The following is an 11,595-nucleotide window of genomic DNA, read 5'->3' on the forward strand; positions in this document are numbered from 1 at the left end:
TTGATAAATTTGAATCAATATTACTAAATAAATAATTAAATTATGAGTAACAAATGAAAGTTTCCCATATTTAGTTTGGTTTTGTTTGAAGTTTGATTATTGGTTGGTTGTCATTTGTCTGTCAGATGCTTATGAGATAAACGGCCCAGTACCGTGGAAATAAGATAGAAGGGTCTTATCTTATTTCCACGGTACTGGGCCTTTACTCAATTCCATTCCATGCTGCATACCCTTTATATTGCAGATGACAAAAGATTAGAATTGAAATCGTTTTTAACATCTCTTTTTATTGGGATTTTTGACATTGAGCATATCATTCATAAGGGAAAAGGGAGAATAAGAGGAACAGGATTAAATAAATAACAAAATAAGCAATGAATTTATCAATTAATAGAAAATAGACAAAAAATTGTATAAAACATAACAGCAGAGCCTGAAGGTGCAGAACTCAGCACTAGTTACACATTTCAGACAATACTATGGTGTACTGTGAATTCACGTCAGATATGATGTGAGAGCTGAGGAACGTATCCAGACACGATTAATCAGAAAAAGAGAGAAAGATTTGTGGATGAAAAAATACATTTTAGGAAATGTTGTGGGAAGAGAGGATATCGTGTAATATAGGTAGAGAGTTGGTTGGAGCTTCCAGTTTAATAATATCCCTTTACGTGCTAGAAGGGTTGCAGACTTTCTCATGATATATTCAGAGCCTGTTGGAACGGGATCTGATCCTTTTATTCCAAAGACAAGTATCCATAGGTCTCCCTATAATGACAGATAGTGCAACTGACATTGAATGCATGCACACTTTGTATTTAGTTACATTTTGCAAAGCCAACCAGTGCACCACTTTGAACTGTAAACGCTTTGTTCAGGAAGATTCTTCCATGATAACTTTACCCAAATCATTTCCCCAGGCTGTTTTCATTAGGAAATGCAATCTAATGGTGAGAAAGTGTTACGGACAATAGATGTGCCTCTTTTAATCTGAGGATTAGACAGAAAAAAAACATAGATCCTAAAATTATGACAACTAGATGTCCATTTAAAAACTTGTACAGATATTCTTAGTAACACTATATATATATGTATATATCCTGGTGTGAATGAAATCAAGGATTCTGGTCTGAGTAATATGCTTTATATGGTAATAATTGTCTTTTAAAATGATTTAGGGCACTGATTCTTAAACTATGGTATGCATACCAACAGTAGTACGCAAGCTCCCTCTAGTGGAACGCAGAAGAATCTCAGAAATATTATAGTAGTATTAACATATAATGGACGGTTAAAAAACACTACAGTCGTGGCTCCAAACGGCAACTATTCGGAAGAAAAGACCGTATCAGGAGGAGAATATTTCAAGCAGCCAAAGTGAAGTGGCCGTTCGACAGTAAACCAAGCGCAAGTGCTAGTAGCCACGTTAGCAGTGCCAGTGAAGTCTCCACAGGACCTGCTAGCGGCAAACGGCGCAAAACAGTCAGGAGATATGACGCAGGTTACCTCCTATTTGGATTCAGTTGGAGTGGGACGGAGGAAGAGCCCAGGCCGCCGTGTGTGGTATGTGGCGATGTTCTCAGCATGAATCCATCGCATTAGGGCAGCACGGTATAAGAACAACATGCGATATGCGATAGGGCTGGGTATTGCCTACAACCTCACGATACGATACGTATCACGATACACGTTGCTTTTGAATAATGACCATGTCCTGCACAGAATTTACTACAACAGCTGTTATTTATTATTCCATATAACAACAAAGGCAAAGCCTTAAGGATCGCACTACTCAAAACTCTTATAATAATATAATAATAAAATAATTATCTTTCTCATCCCAGAGTTATTGATAAGTGCAAATAAAATATTCCTTAACTTTTAAACTTAAATAGCCATAATATTCTGGTTTCACTTGACTTAAGTGCACTTCTATTTGCTGTAAGAATGTCCACAGAACATATCAGTTCTTTTATAAAGACAAAATTATAATAAAAAAAAAAAGCGATGCACAGAAAGGATCTGGCTCACGTATCTCTTCCCAAGATCCCCGGATACAGTGTTTTTAATGTCCCTCGTAAGTGCAGTCTGTTGCTTGGACATGAGCGCAGTTGCACAGCTGGGCATGCAGCGGTGCTATAACAGACAGCGTAGGGGTCTTTTCTTCTGACATTACGAGTGTTGCAACTTTTATCGGCTTCAGGGCTTTAGCCACATCTTCAGCACATCTCGTAGCTACATCTGTCATGAGCTTGTGCTCGGGGAGATTAAGTAGCTTCTGCTTTTCATTCAGGGCATGGCTTGCAATTGTGCTTTTCCTAAAAAAAGCCACAATGCTGCGAGTTCTTCCCAGTTGACGGGAAACAGTGGCCGTCTTGAGTGCACGTTGAGCGGCCAAATTCAGACTGCGGGCAAAGCACTTCACGTGCAATAACTCCGCCAGTTTTTCACTGTTTCCTTCAATGTTTGTTTTGAATTGAGACGTGTGCTGTTTTTCCCTATGCTGCCACCTATTGGCATTATTGTGCACTGCACCATAGGTGATGTTTCGTTTTCAAGACTGCCGTCACAGCATTTGATGCCGTATCGATACAGTAACATCTGCATCGATGCATGCATCAGCAAGGAGGACGTCACGATATATTGCCATATCGATTTTTTGAGCACAGCCCTAATATGCGATAATGTTGTTTAATATCGCGATGACGATATGACTTGCGATAAATAAACATAAACAGTCCCTGGCTACGGAGACAGAGATCACGGACAGCTCCACGAGGGGAGAAGGCGCACAGCCCATCACCGAGTCACCGCGCCACCAAGTCGGGGCAGACACCAGGGAGCCCTGCACAGCTCCAATAAGACCACAATATATGGTCTTATCATTGACACTCTTCCTACCACTGGTTTACACCCAACATGAGCATGTTTTCTACACAAGGCTGAATGTAGGATGTACTGTAAAGGGTGATATGGGTAGGATGCATGTACTTGTGTGTGTGGCCAGAGACGATCACATTATTCATGTTGTATACTGTGTACTGTTCCAGGTCTGCCACTCTGCTCTCTAGTAGGCTACTCGCTTGTCTTTGTCTGCAGAACCTGTTGGGCAAATGCTCCCACAAATGTCAGCCAACAACAATTGTGTTGTGTCCTGACTTCTCTATAACAGCTTTGTGTTGGGAGCTCACGCAAAAACACAATATTTGTTAATTCCCATTAATGCTCTGCAGGTGACGAGTGAGGCCACAGTGAGGGCACTTGATGTAAGGAGACGCTCAACCAGTTAAACCTGAGCGAGCATCTACTGAATCCATCATAATGTGAACTGATCACAAACTACGGAGGTTTGGAGGCGTATCCAGACCAGGGGAGGAGCTGCTGATGTCACTTGTTCTACTGATGATGACGTTAAATGAGGTTGTAACAATTCCATACACAGGTATGAACAATGCAATTATCCTCAAATAGATTGGTATGTCCTTTTATAGGACACCAAACACTAATTAAGTGATTCACCTTCCCTGCTCATGCAAGTTTTGAAGAAAGATGTAAATAGCCTTGCATTTAACATTACAATTGATTGATCAGTGATTCTGTTTTAATATTACGTCAGAATAATTTGTTTGGATGTACATTTAGTTTTCAGTTTTTTTTTTTTTTTTAAACTTCCTTGTTTTGTTCAAAAATTGCTTTTCTCTTCACCACTGGTCTTTTTAACTATTCTCTGGCATCTTTCACATCTATTTGTTCACCGGTGTTTGAAATGTCCTCTATAAACAAACTTGCTTTGTGTGAGCCAATGAAAACACAATCTGACGTGTACGAGGAATCACGTCTTTAGTTCATTACACAGTGTTTTAGTTCAGTCTACACACAAAACCAGTGCTGTATATATTTCCAGTAGCTGTATTTCATTCCAAACAGTGTTTGTTAATCCTCAGTTCCGGACAATTTGTTAACATGGAGGAATAACAACAAGATGATAGGTAGGTGTTTCTAACCCAGTTGGGTGTGTGTGCCATTGTGTGTTTATATAATAGTTTCTGTACATGCCTTGTATGATGATACTTCTCAGATGTAAATTATTGTTTCTTTTGTTATCCAAGTTAACCTTTAGTGTAGGTGTGTTCTTACCAGTTTAGTTTTACACTGTGTAATTAGACATGCCTTTTATGATGATGATGATGCTGCTGTTGCTCATCTCCCCTTACTCTTGCGTTGTTCTGTTTATATATTGTGGGTCTGTGTTTAACAGTTGTTGTACTTTTACGTGTCAAACTTTTGTGTTGATTTCAGGAGGTTAACAACTGGGGGTGAAAACTCAGTATGATCTTTTCATTATGATATTTTAGCCGCCTGAGGGACATAAGATGGATTTGTTGATTCTCAAACCATTTAAACAGACTGACCATGTCTCTGGTGTCAGTTTGTCATTTATGTCACACATCCCTCCTCTCATAATTATCCATTATATCTTTAGTGTCAAAATGAACTAAAAGAAAAAAACTGTTCAAAAATGATCAACATGCTGTTGAATTATTTTGTACACGTTTTTAAATGTACTAAATGTTCCCCCGTCACCTGACGTCAGGTAATTAAACCATCTTTTGTCCACATTTCCATCAGGGTATAATTACTTTGGACATTGCAACACTGCATTAACTATCCACACCCAATGTAACTACCACACCCTGGGAGCTGTCTACCCAATTTAACAGCCAGAAACTCATCAGTCCTCCATCAGTCACAGTGGAGTCAGTAGATGCTTCTTTCACCATTACCTTTGTAAGTATCCCTTTTGCTTTGATTTCATTGTACCACATTACTACAAATTTAACCGTTGCTGTACTATACCGGCTCTCTAACCGACTCACGCGCTGAGATTGTGTGATTATGATTATGATTATGATTATTATTATAATCGAGCTTTATTATATTATATTATATATTGCATTCTGTTTAGCTCAGATCAAACCTGGTAGTGTACGATAAGATTCGTTGGGATAAAACATAAAATAAAATAAAAAAGATCTGATATTTAGGATCCTGAGTGAGCGCTGTGTCCTTTCCACTCCCTGTGCTTTCAATATCTGAGCTGTATCGCTACATTTTTCTCTAAATTCTGAACACCTTTTTTATTTAACTTCAATTTGTTAAAGGTTTGATTGTGTGTTGTTATAATACAATATGTTTTATTCTCAAAAAAATTCCAGATGCTGATTTGTGCTCTGATTTGTTGAATCCAATTACCCGAAGAAAAGGTAAATGAAAAGAAATCTTATAATTTTCGGTTATGACTTTGTAAAGGTACAAACAGAAGCTTGTGTTCTGCTGACAGTTTTCTCACTCTACTTTCAAGCTGGCATGGGTTCAGGGGTTTATTAAACAATGCTGAGTAAGATCAATGTTCGAGATTAACTTTCGTGCTGTGCAGCATTTTTGCACAACACAAATTAATTGCCCAAGCTTGTGGTATGAAGACAGCTGCATGACTAGCTAGTTATTGTTGAGTTAACTCAATTCAAGCTTCAACAAGCTACACTCACCACCCGTGTTATCGTCAGGTCACTAAATCTCAAGTCTGTGTCCTGTGGTGTTTAAGTCCCACTCCGAGTCACCAAAGAAGAGTCCAAGTCAAGTCAGAGTCGAGTCCCCTTTACCTGGGTCAACTTTAACCCAAGGACCCACGACCTCATCTTGTACCTGTGGATTGGTTTCAGATTTCCACAGGTCCACGTTTAGTCGCGTTATATTACTCTATATGTTGTATATTAAAAGGTTTTATACATATATATATTACATTACATTTCATTTAGCTGACGCTTTTATCCAAAGCGACTTACAATAAGTATATATATATATATATATATATATATATATATATATATATATAGTCAAGAATTTGTGAAGTAATGATGTCCTGAGCAAAGAATGAGGTCACACTCCCTCTGTGTGTGTTAATTTCTGTTTCTTACTTATTCATGTAATGGCGTGTGTGTGCATGTTAGTGAAAAGATTTTATCAGCTGTGGTGTAAACATGACACTCTGATGGAAATCCTAATATTCAAACCTTTTCAGCTGTGTGGCATCTGTCATCGTGCACCAACACTATAAACACACCCGGACATCATGGTGCTGTTGAACCAGATATGGTTGCACCTTATCTTTGTGTGGGGCAGAGCACACCCATGCTAACTAGCTGGTAGCAGCCATGCAGGTAATAGTGAGTGCAGTCCTGGCATGACTTTTAAAAAACATATTTACCAGCAAAAGAGTCACACTGAGGCTTCGACACTGACATGACCACCGACTGGATCCATTTTTTATTTCATAATACTGTTTATAAAAATATATACTTTCTTTCTTTTCTTTCCATATAGTGACAACATGTGCAACATAGTTCTGACAGCAGGTAAGGCTCACTAACCAAGTAAAACACTTTCTTAAATATTCCACTCAACCAGATCTTAAAAACACATTTTTATACTTTAAGTGACAAAAAGAAAAGGTGAAACCTTCGGAATCACCTGATTTTTTTGAGGAAATATCTTTCAAAATGTGGTCACAAGGTTCAAATTACATGTGGATTTAGATGAACTGACCAGTTAACTTTTATAGTTAACCTCGTAATGATCCACTCTTTATCTTTGAAGGTCTCTGCCTGGTCATCGCCAGCTTGGGTAAGTGGCACTTATTAATCATAACAGTTCTTCCAGCAAATAAATAAGGTTCCTAACTCAACAATTGATGAGAGTTTGATAAAACTGCTGTCTTTGAAAACCAATTCATTCTAATTCAAACTTTTTTTTATTCATGTCTCAGGCTCTTCCGAAAGGCTGGTGTGTTACTTTAACAGCTTGGCCGAAGATAGACCAGACGCTGGGAAGTTCACGATTGAGGATATCGATCCGAACAAATGTACCCATCTGATCTACGCCTTCTCTGACATCAATGAATTCAATGAGCTGGTCCCCACTAGAAGAGCAGAAATATTTCGCTATCAGTTGTTTAATGGGCTCAAAACCAGGTTAGAACTTCAGCTTGTTCACATTTTTAAAATCATTTCAAACTTTTTATTTTTCCAATAATTACTTAAATGTTATGCTCCCACAGAAATCCTTCACTCAAAACCCTGTTGGCTGTTGGTGGCCCAACCTTTAACAAAGAAAAGTAAGTTATACTTCTATAGATACATACGTACAAAAATACATACAAGAATTTCACATTTGGGCATTTTTATGAGTCCAAAAACAAGTGTAAGCAGTACTAAAGTATGTTGGTATTTGTAATGCTATGTTTTGTTTTTTTGTGATTTGCACATCCAGCATAATCAATGGTTTAAATGAAGCAGCACATATGGTTTGTGCCAAGCCACTGCGGCGTGTGCAAACTGGGAGCAATGATCATTTTTAAGCTTTTATATTTTTATATGACTCCTACTTGTGTGTCCTGCTTCTTTATTATTTTATCGTAGCCTATTAAAGATGTTAATAACTCCATATTATAATTAAGTGGATATTAAGAGCACTGTGTTAAATGTTTATCAGATTCACTACGATGGCGTCAACCAAACAAAAGAGAACAACATTCATCCAGTCTGCTGTCGCACTGCTGAGAATATTTCAGTTTGATGGGTTAAACCTGGACTGGATGTATCCTGTGGGAGCAGGAGGCGACCCAAACAACAAGCAGAAATTTACACTGTTGTGCAAGGTCAGACCCTTTCCTCTGAAACTCAAAGAAATATGCCATAGGATCTGTTTTTATAGGATGTTAGACTTGACTGAACTATGTTTTTTTTGTTGTTGTTGAGTAGGAGCTCAATGCTGCCTTTGAGACTGAAGGGAAAAAACATAACCGTGACCGATTAATCCTCACAGCAAGTGTCTCTGCTGAGAGAGAGGTCATTGATGCCAGTTATGAAGTCGAAAAGATTACCAAGTAAACTAATCTTTTATTTCATAAATATTTACATTACACCCATGATCACATGTCAAAGCACTTTGGTCAACATGACTTCCTCTCTATTCTAACAGGGACCTGGATTTCCTCAATGTGCTGACGTTTGACTTTCACGGCCCCTGGGAAAATGTCACAGGACATCACAGTCCCTTATACGTGGGATCCCACGATACTGGAGACAAAATCTACTATAATACTGTAAATACCATGATTCATACATAGATTGTCTGAACCCCTATCTATGAACAGATGCACTCTCATCTTTATTGTTTCCCCCCCACACTTTAGGACTCTGCCATGCAGTATTGGGTGGACAAGGGAGCACCTGCACAATCGCTAAATTTGGGACTAGCTGCATATGGGCGAGCTTTTTCCCTCTCCTCTGCATCCAGTGATGTTGGAGCTCCAGCCAACGGCACTGGTGAAGAAGGCTGCTACACTGGTGAAGAAGGATTCTGGGCCTATTATGAGGTATTATTATATTACTATGAGCTGGGAATGTAAGTAATTTATATTATTGGTGTTTATTGTACAATAAAGGTGGGACCAGGCCAAGCGTGAACCGACCTTTACACACAGTGGGATTACAGCTACACAAGTTGAAAGTGTTTCAAGCATTGAGATACTTGTAACGAACCAAGAATCAGAATTGAGGACAAACCCAATTTCCGCCGTCTGTTGGCCCGTAACGTAGGATACAACCCGTTACTGTAAAACACAAATAACGAAGTTCTGGAAATATTCATCTCATTTAATTCTAGCTATGGGTTGCACTTTACTATGAACCAAGATAAGAGTACTAGCATTAGCTGCCTTACTCAGTTAGTTCTGTCCGTTGCCCAGTGATTCCAAAAGCAAGCCAATAACGTGAGGTTCAATTTCGCGTCATGTTGGGTCTGAACGCACCATAAAGGTCTGAACTCTATTTCTTTGCATCTATATGAGTAATGTGATGCTTCTTTTCAGACTTGCCTTTATACTAAAGGGGAGATGGTCCAAAGGATTCCTGATCAGCAAGTTCCATATGCCATCACAGAAAACCAGTGGGTTGGATTTGATGACACACTCAGCATTAGTACGAAGGTAACCATCTGTTAAATTTAGTTATAACGATGCAAACGACTCACAACTCTGTTTAGACGTATACTGTGTTTTGTTAACATGCAGAAGTATTTTCCTCTTCATCCTCTCAGGTCAGTTACTTAAAAGCAAAAAACTTTGGAGGAGCCTTTGTTTGGTCTCTGGACCTGGATGACTTCAGCGGAAAATTCTGTAACCAGAGCAAAAGTCCCTTCATCAGCCACCTGAATTCTCTCCTGGTTCAAAGTAAGTTATTTTTAAAACGTGTGTGTAGTGAGGTAGTGATTTTAATTTTTTATTTAATTTACGAGTTTTATCAACTTTTATTAACTTGATGTTTTCTCGTAGTAAACTTGTTTGGTGTTTCTGTTTGGAAATCTAAGTAGTTACGCTCAGTAATAAAAATGTATGATGTGATGATCAAGAAGCTTTTAGAGCCATTACCCCAATGTTCCTTTTAATTTTGGTTCTTCAACCTCCACTACCACAGACTCAACTACAATGACCACAACTCCAACTACCACGACCACAACTCCAACTACCACAACAACTACTCCAACTACCACAACCACAACCACAACTCCAACCCCAACTACCACAACTGCAACGACAACAACTCCTACTACTACAAGTAGTGTTAAAGGGGCCTGTAATGGAAAGAAGGATGGGCTGTTCCCCAATCCCTCAGACAAAGGTTCTTATTACGACTGTTCAGTTCCAGTGCTCCTAAACTGTCCAGTTGGAGAGGAATTCAAGAAAAAAGACAGCAAATGCGAAACAACTACAACTACTACAACCACAGCTCTCACCACCACAACTCCCACAACCACTACCACAACAATTACTGCAACTACCACAACCACAACCCCAACCACCACTACCACAACAACTACTCCAACTACCACAACTACAACTCCAACAACAACAACTATTCCAACTACCATGACCACAACTCCAACTACCACAACCCCAACTACCACAACAACAACTCCAACTACCAGTACCACAACTCCAACTACCACAACAACAACTCCAACTACCACTACCACTACCACAACTCCAACGACCACAACTCCAACTACTACAACAACTATTCCAACTACCACAACCACAACCACAACTCCAACTACCACTACCACAACTGCAACGACCACAACAACTACTCCAACTACGACAACCACAACTCCAACGACCACAACAACTACTCCAACGACCACAACCACAACTCCAACGACCACAACTACTCCAACGACCACAACTCCAACGACTACAGCAACTACTCCAACTCCAACTACTCCAACTACCACAACAACTACTCCAACTACCACTACCACAACCCCAACTACCACTAGCACAACTCCAACTACCACAACAACTACTCCAACTACCACAACAACTACTCCAACTACCACTACCACAACCCCAACTACCACTACTACAACTCCAACTACCACAACAACTACCACGAGCACAGCTCCCACTACTACAAGTAGTGTTAAAGGGGCCTGTAATGGAAAGAAGGATGGGCTGTTCCCCAATCCCTCAGACAAAACTACTTATTACGACTGTTCAGTTCCAGTGCTCCTAAAGTGTCCAGTTGGAGAGGAATTCAAGAAAAAAGACAGCAAATGCGAAACAACTACAACTACTACAACCACAGCTCTCACCACCACAACTCCCACAACCACTACCACAACAACTACTCCAACTACCACAACTCCAACAACAACAACTATTCCAACTACCATGACCACAACTCCAACTACCACAACCCCAACTACCACAACAACAACTCCAACTACCAGTACCACAACTCCAACTACCACAACAACAACTCCAACTACCACTACCACTACCACAACTCCAACGACCACAACTCCAACTACTACAACAACTATTCCAACTACCACAACCACAACCACAACTCCAACTACCACTACCACAACGACCACAACAACTACTCCAACTACGACAACCACAACTCCAACGACCACAACAACTACTCCAACGACCACAACCACAACTCCAACGACCACAACAACTACTCCAACGACCACAACTCCAACTACTACAGCAACTACTCCAACTCCAACAACTCCAACTACCACAACAACTACTCCAACTACCACTACCACAACCCCAACTACCACTAGCATAACTCCAACTACAACAACAACAACTCCAACTACAACTACTCCAACTACCACAACAACTACTCCAACTACCACTACCACAACCCCAACTACCACTACCACAACTCCAACTACCACAACAACTACCACGAGCACAGCTCCCACTACTACAAGTAGTGTTAAAGGGGCCTGTAATGGAAAGAAGGATGGGCTGTTCCCCAATCCCTCAGACAAAGGTTCTTATTACGACTGTTCAGTTCCAGTGCTCCGAAACTGTCCAGTTGGAGAGGAATTCAAGAAAAAAGACAGCAAATGCGAAACAACTACAACTACTACAACCACAGCTCTCACCACCACAACTCCCACAACCACTACCACAACAATTACTGCAACTACCACTACCACAACTCCAACTAC

General features: G+C 39.9%; 1 protein-coding gene across 1 annotated transcript; it reads left to right on the plus strand.

The window, feature by feature from the left end:
* Positions 1-3,935: 3,935 nt before the first annotated feature.
* Positions 3,936-10,795, plus strand: LOC117765016 (chitinase-3-like protein 2; the record flags this gene model as incomplete). Its single annotated transcript, XM_034591219.1, has 12 exons — positions 3,936-3,989; positions 6,385-6,416; positions 6,658-6,684; positions 6,827-7,031; positions 7,118-7,174; positions 7,552-7,717; positions 7,821-7,945; positions 8,041-8,164; positions 8,255-8,437; positions 8,933-9,049; positions 9,160-9,292; positions 10,548-10,795. Coding segments are annotated over exons 2-12 (1,410 nt in total), but the record flags the coding sequence as incomplete, so codon positions are not given.
* Between the last annotated feature and the right edge of the window lie 800 nt (positions 10,796-11,595).

The sequence above is a fragment of the Hippoglossus hippoglossus genome, chromosome 7, assembly GCF_009819705.1.
Source record: "Hippoglossus hippoglossus isolate fHipHip1 chromosome 7, fHipHip1.pri, whole genome shotgun sequence".
Lineage (NCBI taxonomy): Eukaryota > Metazoa > Chordata > Actinopteri > Pleuronectiformes > Pleuronectidae > Hippoglossus > Hippoglossus hippoglossus.